Genomic DNA, 12,294 nt, shown 5'->3' on the forward strand with positions numbered 1-12,294 from the left:
CTAGCAGTTTAAGTAGCAAATTCAAATGCTATATTATTTTAATTATAAACCTATTAGATTTATAATACTATTACGCCTAAGTCATTAAACAAAATGAGAACTTGCATTAAGTTTTTACACTAAGTTCATTATGAAAATTCAACTTAGTGTTTTTTATTTTGACAGGTCAGACACCGCTTCCTGTTACAGTGGCTGCAGTACTTGTTACATCCTGTAGGGGCGCACCCTTCATCCGGCTCGCCGCTAAGAATTTTACCGGAGCAACGCACGTCTTTCTCGACAGCGCCTGTTACGATTCATTTTCACCCAGAATGGACGCGGGATTTTTCCGCGTAAGATCTTTAAAATTATTTTCGATTGTATGGTGCTTTTCTGCCATGTTGCACAGAAACTGTTAGTTCATTATAATATTATGCCTTATGTATTTAGGAAGAAGGCCTGAAACGGTACGGCCGGGGCTTCGTCTATGAACTGATGACAAACAATATTGTCTTTTGCCATTAGTCCTCTTTCAACTGGGTTATTCTTTGAGTTTACATGTGTTTGCAAAATTAATGTTTGTCTCGATAGTTTAAATGCAACCCTATATTTCTTACACACCATAGCCGTTCCACATTCATTTGCGGACACATTTTCAGCAATTAGACAAGCCGACCTAGCTGGCTAACTGTAGCTAACTTGTTAGCCTTGGCAAAAGATGGCGCCCGTGCGGTACATGGCATGTATCCCTGTGCGCTAGTCACGACCACTGCTACGCTACGTAAGATGGTGTAAGGAGATGTAAGGGTCTACTGAGTAACAAAAATTGGTTATATTTTAATATTTGTACCACATTGGCGCCATTGTCGGTCAACTATGGACGTCAGTCTCCCTTGGGGGGGTTGGATAGGTGGTTAGCTTGAATAATGTTAGCTTGTTGGTGTCCGTGTAATATCTGGCTCAGTTTTACCGTCTGAAATTAACATAATACTGTGTCTTAAGATGTAACGTGCACTACCTTCATACGTAGCGTCACATGAGAGCGTGTAGCGTAATGTTTTCAAACTTAAATCAAACATGTTTCCGGAAACTCCGCTCAGTTGAGTAACGCCGGCCGAAAAACCAAGGAAGTTATGCAGCGCAACTAAATGATGTGCGAGACAAGTTTCTGCCATTGTTTGGTATGTGTTTATCGTCTTACGTTGGACGAGCAAGCTTATATTTGATTGTTGATTTTCTCTTCTACAGGGTACGAGTGCGGAGCAAGACAACCGTTTCAGCAACAAGCAGAAGAAACTGTTGAAGCAGCTGAAATTTGCAGAATGTCTGGACAAGAAGGTAAATAATCAGGATTACTTCTCATTTCTGTTTGAAATAAACACTTTATTCACAGTTGCTGATTACTTGTTAGATTTTTGATGATGTACCACTTAATGTAGTTTGTAGAAATGTGTTTCTGATTGTGTTATATTGTAAAGCAATGCAAATGGTTTTTACTAACTGGGTGGTTGCTTGTTTCACCCTCAGGTGGACATGACCAAAGTGAACCTAGAAGTCATCAAACCATGGATTACACAGCGAGTGACGGAGATACTCGGGTTCGAGGACGACGTCGTCATAGAGTTCATATTTAACCAGCTTGATGAAAAGGTAATGTCTTTTATTGTGTTTTTTTGCTCTTTCAAAACTGTCATACATTTGAGGGCTTTGCTTAGTCGGTAAGAAGGGATATAAATAAGCAAATAGTTACACATCCTAGTCAAACTGAAACTGAATGGGTAAAGTAACAATTGGTGTAAGACTGATTTATAATGACATGTTTTGCTGTGATGTGACAAAGTGCCTTTATTCAGCAGTCTTCTAATGATGATGTGATTTATGATTTAAAAGGCCTGAACCAATATGGATGTTATACCTTGCATCAGAAGTATAGCACCAACACCTAATTAGCTCTCTCCTGAGCCCAAAGTCACTGAGCCCAACTCTCCCTTCATGATGCAGTGTGTGTTTTGAGGTGAGTTATATGCAGGGATCACCTATATCATGTCAGTGAACGACACACCTGAACAATGCCATAATCATATTCTCAGTAGGTATTTGCAGTGCACGATTGAACTGCTCAGCTCCCTTTAAATGTCATAATGTTATAGGCAGAAAACAGGAAGAGTTTAGCAATCTCCCATACCCTATTTTTAAAATCTCTTCATGTAGTTTCCACAAACTGAAAAGTATTGTCTCACTGACCACCCCTGTTTGTAAGTTTCAAGTCATTTGCACCTCTGTCAGGTGTGGTCAAAAGTGTTTTCTGTTGCACTTGTAACCACACCTACCAGTGATGTGAACGTGTCAAAGACGCAGTCCAAGTGTATCTCTACTTCATTGTAGAAAGCTGAGAACTTCAACCACTGGAGGTCAACCAAAAAAAAAGATTTTCAACAATAGGAAACAATACTTTTCAGCTTAGTGTTTCAGTTTATAAGTTTATAAGTATACTTTGTTTCTACTGAGCCCCTCTGATGTTGTTTATTTAATTTTGAGGACTAAATTGTGCATGTTCTTCACCTCGTAGGCTACGTTATTTAAACAAGTCATTATACCCCAAAGTGTCTTTTTCCTGAAAAGATACTGTGTTCCCCACTGATACATCCAACAGCTTGGGATGTCTGGATAATGGGTAATTTCCATTACACAGACAAACTTCTCGCAATAGGAAAGAGGATTAATGTGGAGAAAACCACAAAAGTTATTTATGAACAATATTCTTAATTCCTGTAGTACACTTGAATGCAAGTTTTGCCTTATTCATGGCTTTAATTCTTCTAAGATGCTATAAAAAATGTGTTTGTTGTAAAACTTGTTTACATGACACTAGCATTGAATATTTATTTTATTATATATATATTTTTTTATCTTTTTATTTTATGTTTTGCTTGCCATAGATTTTGGTGGGTGGGGTGGGCTGTTAAAGCTAAGTTTAAAGGGTACTGTTTCATATTGAAAAGAGAGGGAAATGGAATTGAGATTACGGCATCTCACAATAATTCTATCAGTTGTTGAAATAAAACTCAGTTTTTGTGTAACTGTGTACTCATTATTGCTTGTTCGTCTCTTGCAATTTAGATAAATGATATAACATTAAGCTCAAGGTGGTTGAGTCTCAAGCAGTAGGGAGGCGGAAGCAAGCCATGGGAGCTCCGTGCCCACTGATCCCACGGGACTCACTGAAGACACCGGAACTGTTCTTGCAGTGTTGGGTTTTGATGCACTCTGTATTGTGGCTATTTGTTTAACTCCTGATGTGTAGACTATGGGGAGATTGGATTACAAGGGGTGGGTAGCGACAATGGAATGTAAAGTAGTGGGTTAGCACTAAAGTGATTAAATAATGACAAAAGACTTTTGTGTTATGGAAGTTTCTATGGTAGATTGTAAATCTAGGGACTACCAACAGCTGTATTGCATGCAGTTTTTACATTACTAGATATATCTCCCCTCAGGAAGCTCACATTCTCAGTTCTCATGAGTTTGTGAGTACAATTTAAATCAGTCACACTTTTATTTTGTTACTTTATTGGGTCCAATATTTGATTTGGGGGAAGTTAAATAATCTAGTCAGTGTCTTAAATGTTTTAGAATGGTAATCAGATATAGCTTAGAGAGGAGTAGAAGGTGGGAAGCCCCAACTGTGGGACCCTGCCGCCCACTGATGTTATGTTATTCAGTTATTTCAATAGCCATATGTTTTTTTCTCTCCCCCTTCGTGTGTGTGTTGCAGCACCCGGACAGCAAAATGATGCAGATCAACCTGACAGGCTTCTTGAATGGGAAGAACGCCCGAGAGTTCATGAAGGACCTGTGGCCCCTGCTGCTGAGTGCCCAGGAGAACATTGCTGGCATCCCCTCTGCTTTTCTGGAACAGAAGAAAGAGGAAATCAAACAGAGACAGGTGAGCTTCTCCATAATGTAGATAAAATGAGTGGATGTGTGGTTGCTGACTGTGTGTAGTGGGGTGTTTTGGTCCAGGCAAGAAAAGATGGCGACACATGATCCTGTACAGAAATAATATTGAATAGAATATTTGACACCTCACATAACATGACTATTTATTCATTGTTCCATTTTGACAGATTGAACAGGAGAAGCTTGCTTCTCTGAAGAAGGTGGATGAAGATAAAAAGGAAAAGGACAAAGACATCAGAGAGAGGGCTCAGTCAAAGAGCCCAAGAAGGTAATACTTATAGTAAATCAGTGGATGAAAGCTGATTTTTTTTAAATTAATCGCAGAACATAGTTACTTACTCTGTTTGCTTTTTCTGTATCTAGGAGGAAGACAAGGTCACCATCACCAAGGCGAAGGTCGCCAGTGAAGCGGGAAAGGAAACGCAGCCCCTCACGCTCCCCAAGACGCAAAGCCAGTCCAGTTAGTGGCAGTTCACCCCCTCCACCTCTGATGCAGCTACCTACAAAACCTTTAGAGCAGCTTGTGGAGTCAGATACACCAGGAAGCACCATGCCAGAACCAGTCATCCAAGAAGCATCTTCCACCTGGTTGGTGGAATACCTCAGTTACCCTTTGACTGGTAATATTTAGGCCTTGCCTTTGTGTTTTTCAAATGTATTTATTTCTTTTGCAGTGATACAGTTGTGGAGGTGGTAAAAGCAGATTCTGGGACTGAGGTCAAAGAACCCTCTCCAGAGAAAACTCATAAGAAGGAGGAAAGGCCAAGGTCTCGTGAAAGGGAGAAGGATACTAGGAGGGAAAGACCCCACCACCGCTCCCGTTCTCATTCCCGTTCTCGCAGACGACGTTCCCGTTCTCGGTAATTTCTGGTTTACGTAGTTATTGCTCCGTTATTGTCCAAGTTTTATTTTTGTAAAAGGGTAAAAACTTTGAAGTTTTAAATGTTGCTCATTTTCCCTCTATGGCCTTTCAGATCTTTCTCCCCTCGTAGAAGACAAAGTCCCAGAAGGAGAATGTCTCCTCGTCGAAGGAGTCCCCCTAGACGTGGCCCCACTGGCTCCAGACACAGACATCGGCGCTCCCCCGTCCGCAGGTCAGTGACATGGTGGGCAGCGTGTACTAGGGCTTTGACTTTTGCCCAAAAATCATATTCGAAGTTCGTTTGTTTATTAATATTAAAATTCGAATATATTCGAATATTTATTAATTATATCTTGACCATTAAATGTCTTCAGTAAGACTGATATTGGTATCAAACTTAAGTTCTATATGTTCTGTCCACCAGAGGGCAGTGTATCAGTCAATGTTAATAGACTACGTGCACGAAAGGCTGAGTATTTGTGCATGTTAAAATTTTTATTATTAAGCAAACAAGATATGCAGTGTCGGAATGAAGATGTAACGAGCAGAATATAACAGAAGATGCTGTTACGACACAGTTAACGCTCCATCGGAAATACACAAGCTTACAGGAACCTAGCATGCTAACGTTACCTACAGGAGCCCAGATGACCAACAGTAGCCTTACTAATGAGCTCGCGATTTTACTTCACCAGGCGTTAAAAGAAAAACTCAGAATCTGAATTGAAAACAACGTTTACAAGCAAACACATTTACAAAAAATAATTCCCATACAGGTTCGAATATTAAGAGATCCCTAAAATTCGTTCAATTTTTAAAATAATCGAATTATATTCGAATAACGAAGTTCGGAGTCAAAGCCCTAGCGTGTACTGGGTGCTCTAGTGGTTTAAGAGACAAGTCATCAAGTTTTATGTCCTCAGTTTTTTTATGAAGTCTCACCCTTTTATTTTTTTTTATTTATTTTTTATATATTCAATGCTTCTTCTTGTGTTGTTGTGTCATGAGATGTATCTGCACTATGCAGAAGACTTTGGACTTCAGTTTTTCTTTTCATATTTGGTACTATATTTGTCTCCTGCAGGAGGCGCTCTCGGTCTGCTTCATCCTCTGGCAGCAGCTCCTCAGGCTCTCGCTCACCTAAAAAAGCAATGAAAAGAATATCAAACACACCACCCCGAAAACCAGTCCATCGTCCTGACACCTCCATTAGCCCTGCCGGGAAGGACAGGCGATCAATGTCCCCTCGAGCAAGAAGGGGCCGGGGCTCTGCTTCCCCACCTAGATCATCAGGTACAATCTTAACAATATTTGCATTGCACTTGCATTGCATAATAATATCTTAGTGTTGTACTAAACCATATGTCTCATTCAGCCTCCTCTTTCGTTGTATCAGGAATTAGATTCCATTGTCTAATAAATTAAGTAGCCTTGTGATGCCTATATTTCTTTGTAAATGACGTTACAGGACAAAAAAAAAAACAATGATGAGTTTCATGGATGAATTTAAATGTGTCTGTGCCTTGGTTTTCAGGTTTAAAGCGAAGACAAGGAGGAAGAGGTGATTCTCCATCTGATAATGTCAAACCCAGACCGTCTGAAGGATCCGATTCAGGTAAGATTTAAATGATTGTCTTTTTAAGGAACCATTCTGGTCTTTCACAAATTGCGATGACTGGTCTTATGGATCTTCCAGCCACTTGGCAGAAATTGGTACTGTTGCCCAGTGAAAGTCCCCTGGTTTTCAACTTGCCTTACCGTATTTCTTGTGTACATTAAGTACTTTTCAAAATGCACAGTATTAATCCCAGTGTCCGTGAGATGGAACATGAGCTACAAGTTCATGCTGCTGAAGCTTTGTCTGCCTTTGGAGTAAAGAAATGAGAAAACGTTTTCTGGTGCTTGTGCGGAAATCCCGTTTCAGCCAAGAAAAAGGAACAGTCCTTATTTAGCTTTCCTTCATGATTTTTGTTTTAAGTAATTTTAAGCAGTAGCAAATGGAGACAGTAGACAGTTCAGTAACTTTATGATAAAGGATGTCCTTACAGTGTGTTAGCTGGCTTTCATTCTTATCTGATTCTACTATAGTATTATACTACTATACCACAGCACTATAGTATCACTAGAAACGGTGAACAGAATCTGGATGAAACACTACATAACGGCACATGAAAAACAAATGACACATTTCCACTGGACCGTGTGTAAACCTAAAAAAGAACTCGAGCAGCTGCGATATAGATGTGTTTCTTATATCTGTACCATTTCCGTGGCAGTCTTTTTCCACCATTGTTCTAACACTGATGGGACACTCAATGCTCTACATTTCAGAGGAGGATAAAAATGACAAAGGGGCAACAGCAGATTCGGTGCAGCAGCGGCGTCAGTATCGCAGGCAGAATCGACAGTCGTCTTCAGGTTAAAAGCGTTTTTATCCCCGTTCTCTTCTCCCATACCCAACCCTTTCTCTCTAACCAAGTCTCTGTCCATGTCATTTTGCACTCATCGTCTCATGGACTTTTGAAGCTGTGTTCTAACCCCAACCTTGGTGTTTTTTCCTGACCGCATACAGTAAAGGTTGCTATAAAACAGTTGCTGATGTCTTCTCTATCTCTCTCTTTTTTTGGTTTCAGATACAGGGTCTTCCTCCTCTGAAGATGAGGGCCCCAAGAGGCCAACAGCAGGACCAGGTGCCAGAAATGGTGAAGTCAGGAGGAGACGCAGCCGTACACCTTCCCCTCGGAGGAGACACAGGGATGCCTCTCCCAGGTCAGATTTCAATCCCAGTCTTTTCACATTATGTGAACAGTATGGGCCAAATGCAGTGTCAAAATGGGGGACATTTTTACTCAGTACAGTAAAAATTTATAATTTTATGCCACGCACTTGCGACAGCCTTGGTTGGAGACATTATTCCTCTAGCTTTTCCATATGTACATACATATCCATTGCCACAAGTATTTGAACCCCTCTGAAGTTTCTGCATAAAAATGACACAAAACATCAGTGGGGTTTCACACAAGCAATGACTGTAGACAAAGAACCCAATCAAAGAAAACATATTATGCTTTTCTGTTTGTAACAAAACATTTCTGGTATCTTTAATCAGTTGTCTACAGCAACTTAGGGGAATTTTAGCCCATTCCGTAGTACAGAACAGTTTAAACTCTGAGATGTTGCTGGGTTTCCTCATATGAAGTGCTTGCTTCAGGTCCTTCCACAACATATCTATTGGATTAAGGTCAGGATTTTGACTTGGCCATTCCAAAACATTCAATTTGTTTTTCGTCAACCATTCTTTTGTAGAACGACTTGTGTGCTTGGGCTTGTTGTCTAGCTGCATAACCCAATTTCAGCTCGGACAGATGTCCTGATATTTTCTTTTAAAATTCACTGATATAATTTATTTAGGTCCATCAGTGATGGCAAGCCACCCAGGCCCACATGCAGCAAAACAGGCATATTATTATTATTTTTTATTTTTTTTGGCACATCACACCCTCAAGTTTCATGGACGGGCTGAGGTTGTGATGGTGGAATGCAGTGTTGTTTAGTCTCCAGACATGAGCCTCTCATTAAAACCAAATCATTCTACTTACTTTCATGCATCCACAAAACATTTTCCCAATAGTCTTCTGGCTTGTCCACATGATGTTTAGCAAACCACAGACAGGCAGAAATGTTCTTTTAGGAGAGTAGTAGTTTTGTCCTTACCACTCTGCCATTCAAGCCATGGTTGTCCAGTGTTCTGCTGATGATGGATTCATGAACATTAACATTAGCCAGTGTGAGAGAAGCCTTTAGATGCTTAGAAGTTACCCTGAGTTCCTTTCTGACCTCTAGGACTATTATGTGTCTTGTTTTTGGAGTGATCTTTGTTGGTTGACTACTCCTTTGAAGGCTAACAGTCGTCTTAAATCTCCTCCATTTGTTACCAATCTGTCTGTGGATTTCAAATTCTTTAGAGATGGTTTTGTTTGGTTTGCACTATATAGCACCTGAGTCTCATTACATTGATTGGAAACACTTCTGCACAGATGGTCTCCAATTTAGCTTTGACATTAACTTCTAATCCTAGAGATGCACTTACTTTTGCAATTCTAATTTGTGTTTTACCCCTTCAGAAAAAGGCGTTCCCCCTCTCCTCCACGGAGACGTCGCTCCCCCTCACCACCACGGCGTCGCAGATCTCCATCTCCGCCTAGACGCAGGTAAAAGCGTGTACTTTTTAAAACTATCAGAAGAATACTCTTAACAATGCAGAGATGTTTTTTTGACAAATAATTCTGGTGCTTCTCAGGTCTCCATCCCCACCACCCCGTCGTAGATCTGCGTCCCCCAGACGATATTCTCCCCCCATCCAGCGTCGATACAGCCCTTCACCTTTACCTCTACAGAAGCGGAAGCTTTCTAATTCACCTTCAAAGCGCTCTTCTCCTGGAGCCAAGCGGCGCTCCTCCAGGTCCCCTAAGCGCAGAAGCTCTCCTGCCCCAAGGAGGCGATCACCTCCCTCCTCCATATCTCCACCTAGACACAGGAGGAGTCCCATGTTGTCTTCTTCCAGGCCAAGCAGGGATACAAGATCTCCCGTTGAGTCTGCCAGACGCCTCTCCCCAGCCCTTGGAAACCGCAGTCACAATTTTAGGGGTTCCCGCAGTCCCCAGGGACGTTTTGAAACCTCCAGTACGTCTCCATCTAACCAGCGAAGAAAGCAGTCCCCTTCCCACAGTAGTAAACTCATCCGCAGAGTGTCCCGTACCCCAGAGCCACGCAACAACCAGAGGTAAGCATTCATCTGACAGAACTATTTGAACAGTTGTGGCAGTTTTGTATACATGCATTACCTTCTGAATGTCTTACTGAGGTCACCTTTGTCCTCTTTACAGATCCTCTCCGAGCCCCCAGCCTTTGAGGAGAGTGTCCTCCAGATCTGTGTCTCCTCAACCAGCAGTTCAGAAACGTCCAGCCCCTGCATCTGCCTCCCCGTCACCCTCTCGCTCTGCCAGTGGGTCCCCACCACCTGCCAAAAAGGCTAGTAGTGGTTCTGGCAGTCGATCACCAAGCAAGGTTTGAGTTTATTAGCAAATACTACTTTTTAATTGCAGAATTCGTTTTACTGGAAAACAGACGTGGGGTGTCAGGGCAATCCAACACAATTATGATAAGGAAATTTATGCACAGCAGTATTACTTAAAGTAATTGTACTGCAGGCATCAGTAGTTGTTGCAGTAAGTGCAAAATCTGCAACATTTTTAACTTCAAAAATAAAAGTAGAGCATCACAATAACCTTTAACACATTCAGTAAAGTTCCTAGATTGTCACTGGACATTGTCCTGAAGTAAGTAGGGACCTTGCTGTGGCATAATCCCTCTTTGGCACAGTAATACTAAGAATATCATTCATTCTTGTGATGTTTGTGGTCTTATATAGTGGCACTTTTAGCACAGTTCTCAAGAAAACCTGTTGTTTTGCAGACATCGGATGTTGACAACAGTGGAAAGAAGAAGAAGAAGAAGAAGGAAAAGAAACATAAGAAAGAGAAGAAACATAAAAAGCACAAGAAGCATAAGAAGGAGAAGAGTGCAGTCACTGCCGCTGGAGATGGGCAAGAGAACCAGGCTGTGGAGGAGGATGGAGAGTCAAGAAAGGTAAAAGCGTGTTCTGTGGTTTTAAACAAGACCTTTTTGTCACTGTTCAGTAGCTATTTCAGTAGCAGTGGAACTTGTTACTATTTTTGCATGCACTAAAATTTTGCGTTTGCATCCAGTTGGCTAATTTGAATGAAAGGTGTGTCACGCTTTCTGTGCAGGAATCGGACAGTGAAGTCGATGACAGCTTGGATGATCTGGAAAAGCACCTGAGAGAGAAGGCCCTGCGTTCCATGAGGAAGGCCCAGCTGTCTCCATCACAGATGTCCTGAAAACGAGGGGCTTTCCTACTCTTGAATTTTCCACTCACCCTTGATGTTTGTCATCAACCTGGTTCAGCTTTAGAATGTACAAATTGTCAAATTAGTCTTGTTTTCTTTTTACTGGTTTGGTACATTCTGAAGAGTGTGTTTCTTTATGAGCTTGATTTGTTGGTTAGTGTATTATCTGAACTGTAAAGAATCTTGTGTTGTCCATAATTTTAAATTGTTGAGCAGGGACGCAGTTTAAGCTCAGAAGTTTGAGTTGGGCAGGTTTGATATTTTTCCACAGCCTACAGTAGATTCCATTGAGAAATGATTGCATGTGCAGTGATGATCTCTGATGTGCATGAACCACTGACCTTATGATGCATAGGGAAAAGACACCCTGCAGTAACATACTGTTGCTATTGCCTTTTAGTAATGGAAACGGTGACACAGCTGTAGAGAGGCCGTAACAGAATGTCTTGTCCCGTACTGTAACTTAATAGAGGTGTTCGGCATCATTTAACCTGCTCTTTTTCTGACTTGGAAGTTGTCTTGTTTGAAGACTTAAACAATCTAATGTGATACATGCTTTAATTTTTTTTTCCAAACAAATTGATATGCAATTTATGTTGACACCCTTGTACCAAGGTAATCTCTGTGGGACTGCTATAGTATATGGTTTGTATTTAGTAACCCTGGCTCTTGTCTTCTTGTCATCCTTTCAGAATTAAAACCTTTTTATAGGACCTGTGGTTTTTGTTTTTCAATAAAAAGCACAGTAAGAATTTGTCATTTCTGTTTTGCTGAGAATTTGTTAACAAAAGCTGAATTAGTGTAAGGTAGACATTAATGGGTGAATATGTAGAATTGAAAGCTACTGGTTTTGGGTGTAGATTACATTGATGTATCAGTTAATTAGGTACATCAGTGAACTGGGATACATTCTAGTATAGAGGCATGCTAGAAAAAAACTTTCTGCATCCATAGTCACCCTCAGCATCTTTATCAGAATTTTAAGTGTTTGCATTATAAAGCACAATGAGATCTAAATAACATACACTCAACTGACAAAATGTCAGGTACACTAGTGAAATGCTATGCATTCTAATATAATAGTCCCACATTAAATCTGAGCTTTGTGGCTGTTCTAGTATTCAAGTTAAGTTAAAAGTTTTCAGAAAGGTGGTAATTCAACTGATCATTTTAGAGGATGTAGTTTGTGTTTGCCGGATTGAATTAAACACTGAAGTGTTTCTGTTATTTAGCCTAGCACAGTGAATAAAATGATATCAATAGAAACGAGTGTCGATACAACACAAAGTCTATTACAATTCACAGCCTCCAAAATGAAGACAGTTAAATCAACAGCTCTTTGTTATTTTAAACAAATGTTGAATACCACAACCTTCATGGAGTTACTGAAGATTTTGTGCAGGACTGGTGTATTAAAATACATTTGTTTTCACTGGTGTACCTAATAAACTGGCCAGTGACTATATATAGCAGTATCAAGCATGTAAGTAAAACACTTTGACACTTGGTAGCACTACATAATTGAGCAAAAGACATTTACCAAGAAAATCTTCAACTTGTGTA

General features: G+C 40.6%; 1 protein-coding gene across 6 annotated transcripts; it reads left to right on the plus strand.

The window, feature by feature from the left end:
* Positions 1 to 228: 228 nt before the first annotated feature.
* On the plus strand, positions 229 to 11,490 carry srrm1 (serine/arginine repetitive matrix 1). Of its 6 annotated transcripts, none has more exons than XM_084569670.1 (17): positions 229 to 332; positions 1,228 to 1,317; positions 1,507 to 1,629; positions 3,755 to 3,925; positions 4,107 to 4,207; positions 4,303 to 4,527; positions 4,614 to 4,799; positions 4,914 to 5,033; positions 5,886 to 6,094; positions 6,336 to 6,416; positions 7,133 to 7,219; positions 7,435 to 7,570; positions 8,926 to 9,012; positions 9,102 to 9,584; positions 9,688 to 9,868; positions 10,277 to 10,450; positions 10,590 to 11,490. In XM_084569670.1, exons 1-17 carry the CDS (start codon positions 312 to 314, stop codon positions 10,623 to 10,625), a joined length of 2,511 nt encoding a protein of 836 aa, XP_084425796.1. In that variant the 5' UTR covers positions 229 to 311; the 3' UTR covers positions 10,626 to 11,490. The 6 variants fall into 6 exon arrangements, with proteins under 6 accessions (XP_084425796.1, XP_084425795.1, XP_084425797.1 ...); XM_084569669.1 differs by having other exon boundaries at positions 10,612 to 11,490; XM_084569671.1 differs by lacking the exon at positions 7,133 to 7,219 and having other exon boundaries at positions 10,612 to 11,490.
* The last annotated feature ends 804 nt before the right edge of the window (positions 11,491 to 12,294 follow it).

Source organism: Chelon labrosus, assembly GCF_963514085.1.
Source record: "Chelon labrosus genome assembly, chromosome: 20".
Classification (NCBI taxonomy): Eukaryota; Metazoa; Chordata; class Actinopteri; order Mugiliformes; family Mugilidae; genus Chelon; species Chelon labrosus.